We start from the raw sequence: 13228 nt of genomic DNA on the forward strand, positions 1-13228 counted from the left end.
GATTACAGGCATGAGCCACCGTGCCCGGCCGACAAATTTTTTATACCAATGATTTTCATGAAAGTAAAACACTAGTTTGAATACATTTTATTAAAACATCCAATTAAAAGAAAGAACAAGGCTGGGCATGGCTCACATATCATGGTGGCTATAATCTCAGCACTGTGGGAGGCTGAGGCGGGTGGATCACCTGAGGTCAGGAGTTCGAGACTAGCCTGGCCAACATGGCGAGACCCCATCTCTACTAAAAATACAAAAATTAGCCAGGCATGGTGGTGCACACCTGAAGTCCCAGCTACTCAGGAGACTGAGTCAGGAGAATTGCCTGAAGCTGGGAGGTGGAGGCTGCAGTGAGCAGAGATCATGCCACTGCACTCCAGCCTGGACAACAGAGGGAGACTGTCTCAAGGAAAAAAAAAACAAAAAACGAAAAACAAAAAGGCTGGGTGCCATGGCTCACATCTGTAATCCCAGCACTTTGGGAGGCCGAGGCCGAGGCAGGCAGATCAGTTCAGGTCAGGAGTTCGAGACCAGCCTGGCTAACATGGTGAAACCCTGGCTCTGCTAAAATACAAAAATGAGCCAGGTGTGTTGGCAGGCGCCTATAATCCCAGCTACTCAGGAGGCTGAGGCAGGAGAATCACTTGAACCCCCTAAAAAAAAAAAAATCCTAATCCTAACCCAGAAATAAAATGGCTCTACTCTAATGAATGGGAAAGTTTGTAATCTTTGAGATTTTATATATATACACATATATAAAATCTATGTGTGTGTATATATATACACTGTCAGTCAAATATTCACATTCTAAATGACTGTCAGAAATATTCCATGGAAACTTCATCTCTGAAGATTATACATGTTTAAACTGAACATCATCTATCTACAGCAAATCACACTTCCCATCTTTGAACTAAAAGGAACCAGAACTTACCCTACCTCCTAACAAGCAATATTTGGTCCTATTGCTTCTAAACTATTGCAACCAGAATTCCAGTAACCAAAACATTTGCTGTGTTCTCTAGGCATATCAAGTGTTTTATTTAGACCATTCTGAGGATTTTGCTTTAAAGGCTTTACATGCAGCATTCAAGTATCTCTTAATATAAGACAGTCTAGTCTTTCAGAGATCATGTATCATCAAGGTCTGTAGAGTTTTCACTGTCATTTGCAACAAGAGCTTCTCTGTTCTCATAAGTCCAGAAGCCATTCAAATCGATTAGAATGGTGGTTACTGTGTCTCCTTGATTACTGTTGATTAAATCCTGAAGAGAGATTTTCAAAGGATCCTTTGGTTTTACCATGTCAAAGATTTCATCCTGCAAGAGAAAAAAAATACAATGAAATTTGATCCACTTAATTTCTATCACACGTCGTGATCCAAAATTCAGGGCTGTCTGCATCCACTGAAGTATGGAGGAATAAAATTGAGGGCTGCCACTTGGGCTTATGTTAATTTTTTGTTCTACTTTTTTTCTTTTCCATTTAACAGGCAGTTTCCTTTTCTCTACCTACAATCACACAATTTTATTGGATAACTCCTTAGCTATGTGATAGCTGTCCTTCATTTTGTAGATGAAGAAACCAAGGCTCAGCATCTAATCCAGCTACATAGGTAATTAGTGGCAGAACTATTTAATGCAGTGTTCAGGGACTGCATGTTAACTAATTTCTTACATATTTTTCTATTGCCTTTCTAATTGGTGGTGAAACAAGGTTTTGTCTGTAGTTTTTGTTGTTTTGTTTTGTTTTTGAGATGGAGTCTCGCTCTGTCATCCAGGCTGGAGTGCAGTAGAGCAATCTCGGCTTACTGCAACCTCCGCCTCCGGGGTTCAAGCAATTCTTCTGCCTCAGCCTCCCGAGTAGCTGGGACTAGAGGTGCACACCACCACACCCAGCTAATTTTTGTATTTTTAGTAGAGATGGGGTTTCACCATATTGGCCAGTCTGGTCTCAAGCTCCTGACCTTAAGTAATCTGCCCGCCTTGGCCTCCCAAAGTGCCGGAATTATACGCGTGAGCCACTGCACCCAGCCTTGTTTTTTTTTTTGAGACAGAGTTTCACTCTTGTTGCCCAGGCTGGAGTGCAATGGCGTGATCTCGGCTTACCGCAGCCTCTGCCTCCTGGGTTCAAGCGATTCTCCTGCCTCAGCCTCCCAAGTAGCTGGGATTACAGGCATACACCACCACATCCGGCCAATTTTTGTATTTTTAGTAGAGACGGGGTTTCTCCATACTGGTCAGGCTGTCCTCAAACTCCTGACCTCAGGTGATCCACCTGCTTTGGCCTTCCAAAGTGCTGGGATTACAGACGTAAGCCACCGTGCCCAGCCCCTTCTTTTTTTGTGTGAGATGGAGTGTCCCTCTGTCACCCAGGCTGGAGTGCAGTAGTGTGATTTTGGCTCACTGCAACCTTTGCCTCCCAGGTTCAAGCCATTCTCCTGCCTCGGCCTCCCGAGTAGCTGGGATTACAGCTGCGTACCACCACACTCGGCTAACAAGGGTTTGGTTTAATTTTTTTTGCTAATGGTTCAACTCAATTAAACATCTAAATGGTTCAGAGATAGTGACAAAGCTTCATTTCCAATATTGATGTCAACATTTTATTAGGATAGGAGAGGAGTTCTTTCTGGATATGCATTAGATATCCAAAAAGAAGCTAAATGCTGCTAAAACTTACTGGAACATATAGAAGACCTCCTTCTATATTATGAAGTGTACAACAGATATTTACAGGGAATTAGTACATGTTTTCTAATCTTTTTGTAGTAAAATTACTACAAAATTTGTAGTAAAATAAAATTTGTAGTAAAATTACTCAGGTGAACAGGCTCTTTGAGGTAGCATACTAAAAAAAAGTGCCTGAACCTAAACAGTTTCCAAGGTAAAAATTCAGTTTACAGTTGAATAGACTGCCGTAGGATGTAGACTGTACTGACTGTCTTAATTTTCTTTTTTTTTTTTTGAGTCGGAGTTTTACTCTTGTTGCCCAGGCTGGAGTGCAGTGGCGCGATCTCAGCTCACTGCAACCTCCACCTCCCGGGCTCAAACGATTCTCCTGCCTCAGCCTTCCGAGTAGCCAGGATTACATGCATGCACCACCACACCCAGCTAATTTTTGTATTTTTAGTAGAGACGGGATTTCACCGTGTTGACCAGGCTGGTCTTGAACTCCTGACCTCGGGTGATCCGCCCGCCTTGACCTCCCAAAGTGCTGGGATTACAAGCGTGAGCCACTGCGCCCGGCCCCCTGACTGTCTTAATTTTCAATTAAAATGAATGAATGCCTCCAATGAGAACATAGTGATGACAATACTAAAATTATAAACTATATAAATAGTCCAAATGTGGTCTCAGTTCGTAATGATTTAAATATCAGTTCAGAACAAAAAGCAAATACTTGATTCAAATAGTACTTCATTACTTGCTTTCATATAAAATTTCATGTAATACAAATGACTATCTCACAATTATCTGGTAATATGTAAATTAAAGGAAAAGATAACCTTGACATCTTGAAATGAAACAGGATCTTGTCCGTGGATTTTCATTAGTTCCTGTATGGCCTGTATTTGATAGAAATAAATCTAAGTAAAAAATGAAATACACAACATCCCCTCTCTTGCCCCACAACCCCTTTCTACTTATAGTTCCTTTCCTATCAGACCACAAACCTCATCATTCTCTTGACAATCTTTTTAGCTTTCTTGACCTTATTCCATATCAATGAGCAAAACCTAAATTCTCAGTGTATTGACCTTTTTAGACCTGTATCTTAACTACTGAGAACTTCAGGAAAAAAAATAAAAAGACTACAGATTGCTGCGTCTACATAGGAATGTTCTCCAACCTCAAATGGGCCCTCAACATGGCATCACAATTATTCTGTTTGATCTGCTCCTCTCATTTTCCACGAATGTTATTCCTGCCTTCACTATTAAGACCCCCAATCTACTGTCTCCCTTCCTACCCTACACTTTGCTTTCTATGTAATACAAGAAATGGAGGTAGACCTCCCAAAACTCTTCCTTTTTATAAACTTTAACAAAAAAATGAAAAAACAGCTGTCATCCAGTGGGACTACAAAATACTTCAGGTGAGCATTATTCAGTGGAAATGTGAAGTTTAAAATTCTTGGTGAATAGTCAACTAACTTTGTTCCTAATGCCTACTCCGTATGTGTTACCACTGATAATCAGAGTATCCATAAAGGAATCTCTTTGAAGTAGATAAGCATCTGAGTACATGCTATGTTAATATAGTAATAGGCTTGGATGGTATGATCTAGAGGGAATCATCCAGGCCCAGCTTTATCACTAGGATACTGATGTCCAAACGCTCTATGAATAGCCCAGGATTATAGGGCTCAGCACTGGACACTTTTTTTTTTTTTTGAGACGGAGTCTCGTTCTGTTGCCCAGCCTGGAGTGCAGTGGCCGGATCTCAGCTCACTGCAGGCTCCGCCTCCCAGATTTACGCCATTCTCCTGCCTCAGCCTCTCGAGTAGCTGGGATTGCAGGCACCCACTACCTCGCCCGGTTAGTTTTTTGTATTTTTTAGTAGAGACGGGGTTTCACCATGTTAGTGAGGATGGTCTTGATCTGACCTCGTGATCCACCCACCTTTGCCTCCCAAGGTGCTGGGATTACAGGCATGAGCCACCGCACCTGGCCGATTTTTAAGTTTAATAAAAGCATTTACTTAACAGATTTCAGAAGGAAATCAAGTCTGTTTTTAGTTTTTTATTTCTTTCCTATTTAAAAAAATATAAATGAGTTAAAGCTGATTTGATTAGATATAAAATAAAATTATGTATATGTCAGGGGCTGTACTACCATTGGAAATACAAATATGTGATAAATTCTGTACTTGTGACGAAAAACTTGTAAGATGCTAAGCAGTTCAGAAAAGGTAGCTCCTTTCCACAGAAATTTTTATAGACTTTGGTAGTTGTATTTTTTTTTTTTTTTTTGAGACAGTCTTGCTCTGCTGCCCAAGCTAGAATGCAGTGGCGTGATTTTGGCTCACTGCAACCTCCGCCTCCTGGGTTCAAGTGATTCTCCTGCCTCAGCCTCCCAAGTAGCTGGGATTACAGGCAAGTGGACCCAGTTATTGGGGAGGCTGAGTGGGAAGCCTGCCTGAGCCCAGGAGTTGGAGGTTGCAATGAGCTATGATCATGCCACTGCACTCCAGCCTGGGTGACAGAGCCAGACCTTTTCTCAAAAAAAGAAAAAAAATAAATAAAAATCACGAGTTAGGTAAAATGGTTACTAAATATTTAATTTACGCAAAATGATACATCTTTAATTTGCTCCTTTTTCTAATTTCCTAAAGTAGATGCTGATTTTAGATCTTTAACGTTTTCCAATATATACATTCAATACTATAAATTTCCCTCTAGCCACCGCTTTTGCTGCATCTCACAATTTTTTTTTTTTTTTTGAGACAGACCCGGCCACAACCAAATGATACCTTAAGGAACAATGACTCACTTATGCAAATGAGACTTACCCTAAAGAAATAATTAAGTGAAAAGACATTCAGATATCCTTTGTTCTCAATATCAAGCAGTTTGAAAATATACTGTAGAGCTGCGGGTTCCTTTCTGTTTTCTAATGCAAGGACAAAGTCCAAGTAGGTCTTATAGTCCTGCAGAACAGAAAATAATGTTCATTAGAGGCCTTAGTTGAAATTAACTTTCAAGTGCATATTAAGATTTGAAGCTATTTTGCAATCAAAGGTGGCAAATTTAATTTTTTCTCTAAGTTATAAAATGAGAAATCCATTTATATACTTAATATTGGTTTCTAGGAATTTTTTTTATTTTTCTTGAGACGGAGTTTCACTCTTGTGAAAGGCTGGAGTGCAATGGCACGATCTTGGCTCACCACAACCTCCACCTCCCGGGTTCAAACAATTCTCCTGCCTCCTGAGTAGCTGGGATTACAGGCATGTGCCACCATGCTGGGCTAATTTTGTATTTTCAGTGGAGACAGGGTTTCTCCATGTTGGTCAGGCTGGTCTTGAACTCCCGACCTCAGGTGATCCGCCCACCTCAGCCTCCCAAAGTGCTGGGATTATAGGCATGAGCCACCATGTCCAGCCACAGGAATTCTATATATAATCTGCACAGGACAGTTTTGAGGACATAGTTTTTTTTTTTTTTTGAGAGATGGAGTCTCATTCTGTCGTCCAGGCTGGAGTGCAGTGGCACAATCTCAGCTCACTGAAACCTCTGCCTCCCAGGTTCAAGCTATTCTGTCTCAGCCTCCCAAGTAGCTGGGAATACAGGTGCACACCACCATGCCCAGCTAATTTTTATATTTTTAGTAGAGACAGGATTTTGCCATGTTACCCAAGCTGGTCTCAAACTCCTGACCTCAAGTGACCCGCCTGCCCCGGCCTCCCAAAGTGCTGGGATTACAGGCATGCACCACTGTGCCCGGCCCTAGTTCATTTTTTTATGAGAGATTTGCTGTGTTAAACTATAGTTTTCTTTCATTATTCATAAAACAAGAACATTATTCTTGTTTTTGAGACAGGGTCTCACTTTATCAACCAGGCTGAAATGGTCACTACAACCTTGATCTCCCAGGCTCAAGCAATCTTCCCACTACAGCCTCACAGGTAGCTGAGACTACAGGTGCACGTCATCAAACTTGGCTAATTTTTAAAAATTCTTTGTAGAGATGGGGTGTTCCCGTATTACCCATGCTAGTCTCAAGCTCCTGGGCTCAAGCCATCATCTGGCCTTGGCCTTCCAAAGTGCTGGGATTAGAGGGATGAACTACTGCATCCTGCTTCAAACTTTTGAAACAGATAATACAGTGACTAAGTTATAAACTTGTATCTTCATTTCATTGCAGTTATTTTGAAAAACTTACCATCTGGAATGAACAGAACAGCATACTTTTTTTTTTTTTTTTTGAGACGGAGTCTCGCTCTGTCGCCCAGGCTGGAGCGCAGTGGCCGGATCTCGGCTCACTGCAAGCTCCGCCTCCCGGGTTCCCGCCATTCTCCTGCCTCAGCCTCCCGAGTAGCTGGAACTACAGGCGCCCGCCACCACGCCCGGCTAGTTTTTTTTTTTTTTTTTTTTTTGAGACAGTTTCACTCTTGTTGCCCAGGCTGGAGTGCAATGTTGTGATCTCGGCTCACCACAACCTCCGCCTCCCAGGTTCAAGCCATTCTCCTGCCTCAGCCTCCTGCGTATCTGGGATTACAGGCATGCACCACCACGCCTGGCTAATTTTATATTTTTAGTAGAGAAGGGGTTTTTCCATGTTGGTCAGGCTGGTCTCAAAACTCCCAACCTCAGGTGATCCACCCACCTCGGCCTCCCAAAATGCTGGGATTACAGGCATGAGCCACCATGCCCAGCCTCAGAACAGTATACTTAAACTGCTATTTTTAAATATTATTTAAAATTTTTAATTTGGATTTCCAGTAAGAAGCTGTTTTGAGATTGCCAGACATTTTACAGTGAGCTGACACTGTTCTCATCCATAAAAAGGCAAAATGTAAAGGCCAGAAAGACATAAAGAGAACAGAAAGCCTTCCCTATAAAAACAGGATACTCATAGATTTTTTTTTAATGGTAAAAAGTAGTAATTGGGAGATTCTCACTTAGATAAAAATTTTATATTCTTAGAAAAGTTCCTTTCTGCATAAATTGCAGTGAAGAGTTAAAGAATGCAGATTGTGATCTGACTTCATCCACAGTTGTGGCCTCTGATTTTCTTTATTCACCAGGAATTATTATATTAATAGTACAAGCTCCTCACTGTCTACTGTTTACAGCTGTGGGAGTTACAAAATAAACTTTCTGTGCCTTTTCCCCTCTTTTCTTTTGTTGTTAATAATGGTGTTATTTAGCAAACTGCTATTGAAGCTAAATGATAAAATTTAAGACCCCCATTCTCATGACAATATGACTATTTTTTAAGCATAACTGCTTTGGGAAATTTATCACATTCTTTTTTTTTTTTTTGAGACGAGTCTAGCTCTGTCACTCAGGCTGGAGTGCAATGGCGCCATCTCGGCTCACTGCAAGCTACACCTCCTGGGTTGACACCATTCTCCTGCCTCAGCCTCCTGAGTACCTGCAACTACAGGCACCTGCCACCACGGCCGGCTAATTTTTTGTATTTTTAGTAGAGACGGGTTTCACTATGTTAGCCAGGATGGTCTCCATTTCCTGACCTTGTGATCTGCCCGCCTCGGCCTCCCAAAGTGCTGGGATTACAGGCGTGAGCCACCACGCCCAGCAGGACATTTATCAGATTCTTAACCCATGTTTTTAGCAGCAAAAATGGTGATTTTAAAATGCTGTTTAGAATTTTCCTTCTCAAGTATTTTGCATTGTCATAATAAAAAGACAAGTCTATGTTATCTTCAGCTGCTCATATAGCCACTTCTAAAGACTAATACACCTGATTCTCAGAATTAAATCATGGCATATGTGTTACTACATCTGACCTGGTAATTTAATGACAGCACTATCTAAATGAAAATAGCCATAATAATTTACTGTTTCAGCTTTTTTTTTAAGAGACATGGTCTCACTCTATTGGCCAGACTGGAGTGCAGTGGCCTCATCATAGCTCACTGCAGCCTCAAACTCCTCAGATCAAGCAATCCTCTTGCCTCAGCCTCCCGAGTAGCTATACTACAGGCACATTCCACCCATGCCCATGTAATTTTTTTATTTTTTGTAGAGACAGTCTCGCTATATCGCTCAGGCTAGTCTTGAATGACTGGCCTTAAGTGGTTCTCTGGCCTTGGCCTCCCAAAGAGCTGGGATTGTAGTCATAAGCTACCAAGGCTGGCCTCAGCTTTTTTTTTTTTTTTTTTTTTTAACTAGAATGCACTACTGTACAATAGGTGTACTGACAATGAAATCAACAAAATAAGCTATTTGCCCTGAGGCCATAATGTAGATGTTTTTAAGTGAATTTACATATAAGACCAAAGGCTCTGAATCTCAAGTAATTTGATCAGTTTACACATTTTAAAGACACTGTTACACATTAATATAAATAATGCTGGGCCGAGTGTGGTAGCTCATGCCTGTAATCCCAGCACTTTGGGAGGCAGATTACCTGAGGTCGGGAGTTCAAGACCAGCCTGGCCAACCTGGTGAAACCCCATCTCTACTAAGAATACAAAAATTAGCTGGACGCGGTGGCATGTGCCCATAATCCCAGCTACTCTGGAGGCTGAGGCAGGAGAATCACTTGAATCCAGGAAGCAGAGGTTGCAGTGAGCCGAGATCACACCACTGCACTCTAGCCTGGGCGACAGAGCAAGACTCTGTCTCAAAAAAAAAAAAAAAAAAAAAGAAAGAAAAAAAAAAGGGCTGTATTACATCAAGAAAAGGGTTTCTGGAAACTCTGGGAGCCCAAACTTTTTAAACTTAGTAGCAGATTTAAACCACTACCATTTCTCCATCATAAGTGAGACACTCCTGGAAAACACGGTCTAAGAAGACATTGGTCATGGTAGCTGTTCCATAGCGTGAGAGTTCTTCTTTACTGAGCATGCCATTGTGATCTTTATCAAGATTCAAGTACTGGCCTTGGAAAGAAAAATAATAAAGACACTTATGACCACAATACAATTTTAATCAGAAGAATAGACTAACAAAAAGTTCTTTTTCTTGGTTAATATTTTGATTTTCAAACTATTCATGTTACGGTTAGGGTAGGGGCCTATGTATAATACTATCAGCTACCTTTGCAATCTTGATCAGAACAATCCTTGGGCTAGAAACAGCCAAAGAAAACCCATCATGAATGCCATAGTCTAGGATGTTTCACTTACATCACTGTTTTCAGTTTGTAGTCTTTTTAAACATTCCTAGGTTTCTAAATTAAATGGAGGTAAGAGGCGAACAAAAAGCACTGAAATGCCAGCACTTGAAAGTAGAGATAAGAATGCCAAAAGGGGCACTTTGGGAGGCCGAGGTGGGTGGATCAGAGGTCAGGAGTTCCAGAGCAGCCTGGCCAACAGTGAAACACCATCTCTACTTAAAAAAAAAAAAAAAGGCCGGGCGCGGTGGCTCAAGCCTGTAATCCCAGCACTTTGGGAGGCCGAGACGGGCGGATCACGACGTCAGGAGTTCGAGACCATCCTGGCTAACACGGTGAAACCCCGTCTCTACTAAAAAATACAAAAAACTAGCCGGGCGAGGTGGTGGGTGCCTGTAGTCCCAGCTACTCGGGAGGCTGAGGCAGGAGAATGGCGTAAAAACCCGGGAGGCGGAGCTTGCAGTGAGCTGAGATCCGGCCACTGCACTCCAGCCTGGGCGACACAGCAAGACTCCGTCTCAAAAAAAAAAAAAAAAAAAAAAAAAAAAAGCCGGGTGTGGTGGAAGCCTGTAATCCCAGCTACTTGGGAGGCTGAAGCAAGGAGAATCGCTTGAACCTGGGAGGTGGAGGTTGCAGTGAGCCAAGATCATGCCACTGGACTCCAGCCTGGGTAACAGTGTGAGACTCCATCTCCAAAAAAAAAAAAAAAAAAAAAAGCCAAAGGAGTCAAAAGATCACCCAACAAGATAATGTAGAATAGCTCCATCAGTAGATCCTCGGAACAGCATTTTATCAACAAAGCATGACAACAGCTAATGTTCATAATGGTGCTCCTGAGTCAACAAGGATCAAATTACATTCTATTCTATTGAAAAGAAACTGTATAACTTAAAAAGGGTTCTGCTGGATGCAGTGGCTCATGCCTATAATCCCAACACTTTGGGAGGCCAGGACAGGTAGATTGCTTGAGCCCAGGAGTTTGAAACCAGCCTGGGCAACACAGTGAGATCCCATCTCTAAAAAAAATTTAAAAAATTAGCCAGGCATGGCGCCTGTAGTCCCAGTACTGGGGTCGGTGGGGTGGGGTGGGGGCACTGAGGTTGGAGGATTGAGCCCAGGACTTCAAGGCTGCACTGAGCCATGATCGTGCCACTGCACTCCAGCCAGGGTGAGAGAGTGAGACCCTTTCTTCAAAAAGGTTGGGGAGAGTCCAAAAAGTTAAAACATTGGTATTTAAACAAGTAAATTTTGGTAATGTACAATACTAGAGCTTAAGGTAATTAAATGCTTTGATCTTAAGCTATATCAGTGTATGTATAAAACTGTCCTCTGAACACCAATTACCTGAAGAAGGGATAATTCAAATTTTAGCATTATGATAGGAACATACCATAAACTCTTAGGGCAGAAGGAGCAGAAAACCAGTTTGTTTCTTGACTCTCCTTGGACAGTTCCTCATCCCTTAGCTAATGGAACATAAAGACATAATTAGAAGATAGCAACTGTCAAGTGATACAATTAAGTAGTTTAAAAACATTTACCTCCAATAAATCATCTAGGAAGCTGCATGCTAAAATATCTTGAATTTTTATCTTTCCTTTAAGAACATAAAGAAACACAATTAATTTCATTTTAAGAGAAGAGCAACTCAATTAAAAAAACTTTTTTCTTCACAAAAGCAATCACACAATTGGTATTTTAAAGCTTCTAGCTCTTATGTTCCAAAGTTCTTATTACATATTGTTACAAAGAGAGAAATCTCCGCCAGGCGCAGGAGCTCACATCTGTAATTCCAGTACTTTGGGAAGCTGAGGCGGGTGGATCACCTGAGGTCAGGAGTTCGAGACCAGCCTGGCCAATATGGTGAAAGCCCGTCTCTACTAAAAACACAAAAAATCAGCTGGGTGTGGTGGTGGGCGCCTGTAATCCCAGCTACTCTGGAGGCTGGGGCAGGAGAGTCACTTGAACCTAGGAGGCAGAGGTTGCAGTGAGCTGAGATCAAGCCATTGTACTCCAGCCTAGGGAACAAGAGCAAAACTTCATCCCTACCCCGCAAAAAAAAAAAAAAAAAAAAAATCTACAGGCAACATTTAATAACATCTCTACTTGTATACCTCAACTATATAAATCTAAGTGCCAAATTCTAAAATTATAGTGATGTCAGATTTTCAAAAAAGTTTGTGATTATAGATATAGTACTGCTAATACACGAACAGGGACACTGTCTCCATTTATTTTTGGTAGGTTCTGGACTAGAAAGCAATACACAGGTGTGGTTTAAGAGCAGACAGATGAGAGTTTGTTTTCTTCTTCTTCTTTTTTTTTTTTAGACAGAGTTTTGCTCTTGTTGCCCAGGCTAGAGTCCAGTGGTGTGATCTCTGCTCACTGCAACCTCTGCTTCCCGGGTTCAAGTGATTCTCCTGCCTCAGTCTCCTGAGTAGCTGGGACTACAGGCACCTGCCACCACACTCAGCTAATTTTTTGTATTTTTAGTAGAAACGGGGTTTCACTGTGTTGGCCAGGCTGGTCTCAAACTCCTGACCTCAGGTGATTCACCCATCTCAGCCTCCCAAAGTGCTGGGATAACAGGCGTGAGCCACTGCACCCAGCTACTGCTGCTTTTTTGTACAGAAGAGGTCTTGCTATCTTGCCAGGGCTGGTCTTGAACTCCTAGGCACAAGTGATTTCTCACATCAGCCTCCCAAAGCACTCGGGTTACAGGTGTGAGCCACCTCACCCAGCCCAGATGGGAGTTGAAATGCCACTTTTAAATATGTAACCTAGCTAAATCTCAGTTGCCTTACACATAAAATGTGGACAATAATGTACCTTCCTTATGGGGTTATGAGATGACAATGAATGAATCCATGTAAAATGCTTAGCATACTACATAACAGTCAAAACATCTGATATTATTTTGTAAAATTTGAAAGAAAGTGTATATGTGTGTACTTAGAGTAGAGGAGTTCAAAAAACACTGTCAGCTACCATATGCTGTGATTGGATTCATAACTGGATTTTTTTTTTTTGGACACAAGGTCTGGCTCTGTTGCCCAGACTAGAGTGCAGTGGCACGATCTTGGCTCACTGCAACCTCTGCCTCCTGGATTCAAGTGATCCACCTCAGCAGCTTCCCAAGTAGCTGGGACTACAGGCACGCGCGCGCCACTATACCTGGCTAATCTTTGTAATTTTTTTTCTTTTTTTTTTTTTGAGATGGAGTTTCACTCTTGTTGCCCAGGCTGGAGTGCAACAGCGCGATCTCAGCTCACCACAACCTCTGCCTCCCGGGTTCAAGTGATTCTCCTGCCTCAGCCTCTCAAGTAGCTGGGATTACAGGCGTGAGCCACCGTGCCTGGCCAATTTTTGTATTTTTATTTTTATTTTTTGTAGAGACAAAGTTTCACCATGTTGCCCAGGCTG

At 41.9% G+C, this 13228-nt stretch overlaps 1 protein-coding gene and 1 long non-coding RNA gene across 5 annotated transcripts in view; one reads left to right on the forward strand and one right to left on the reverse strand.

Annotated features, from left to right (window-relative positions):
* Nucleotides 1-1013: 1013 nt before the first annotated feature.
* PPP2R3C (protein phosphatase 2 regulatory subunit B''gamma) overlaps nucleotides 1014-13228 on the reverse strand; it is a 36738-nt gene continuing 24523 nt past the window's right edge. For all 4 annotated transcript variants that reach the window (XM_015143567.3, XM_001084437.4, XM_077940897.1 and 1 more), the window contains 6 exons: nucleotides 11347-11402; nucleotides 11196-11271; nucleotides 9436-9572; nucleotides 5511-5648; nucleotides 3506-3565; nucleotides 1014-1319 (listed from right to left, as the gene is read on the reverse strand). In XM_015143567.3, the coding sequence (XP_014999053.1) occupies nucleotides 1131-1319; nucleotides 3506-3565; nucleotides 5511-5648; nucleotides 9436-9572; nucleotides 11196-11271; nucleotides 11347-11402 (656 nt within the window). In that variant the 3' untranslated portion in view covers nucleotides 1014-1130. The remainder of the gene's footprint in view (nucleotides 1320-3505; nucleotides 3566-5510; nucleotides 5649-9435; nucleotides 9573-11195; nucleotides 11272-11346; nucleotides 11403-13228) is intronic.
* LOC144330224 (uncharacterized) lies at nucleotides 5425-11002 on the forward strand. Its single transcript, XR_013396210.1, has 2 exons — nucleotides 5425-5862; nucleotides 10973-11002. It is a non-coding gene; the product is annotated as an uncharacterized LOC144330224 (long non-coding RNA).

Source organism: Macaca mulatta, chromosome 7 (assembly GCF_049350105.2).
Source record: "Macaca mulatta isolate MMU2019108-1 chromosome 7, T2T-MMU8v2.0, whole genome shotgun sequence".
NCBI lineage: Eukaryota > Metazoa > Chordata > Mammalia > Primates > Cercopithecidae > Macaca > Macaca mulatta.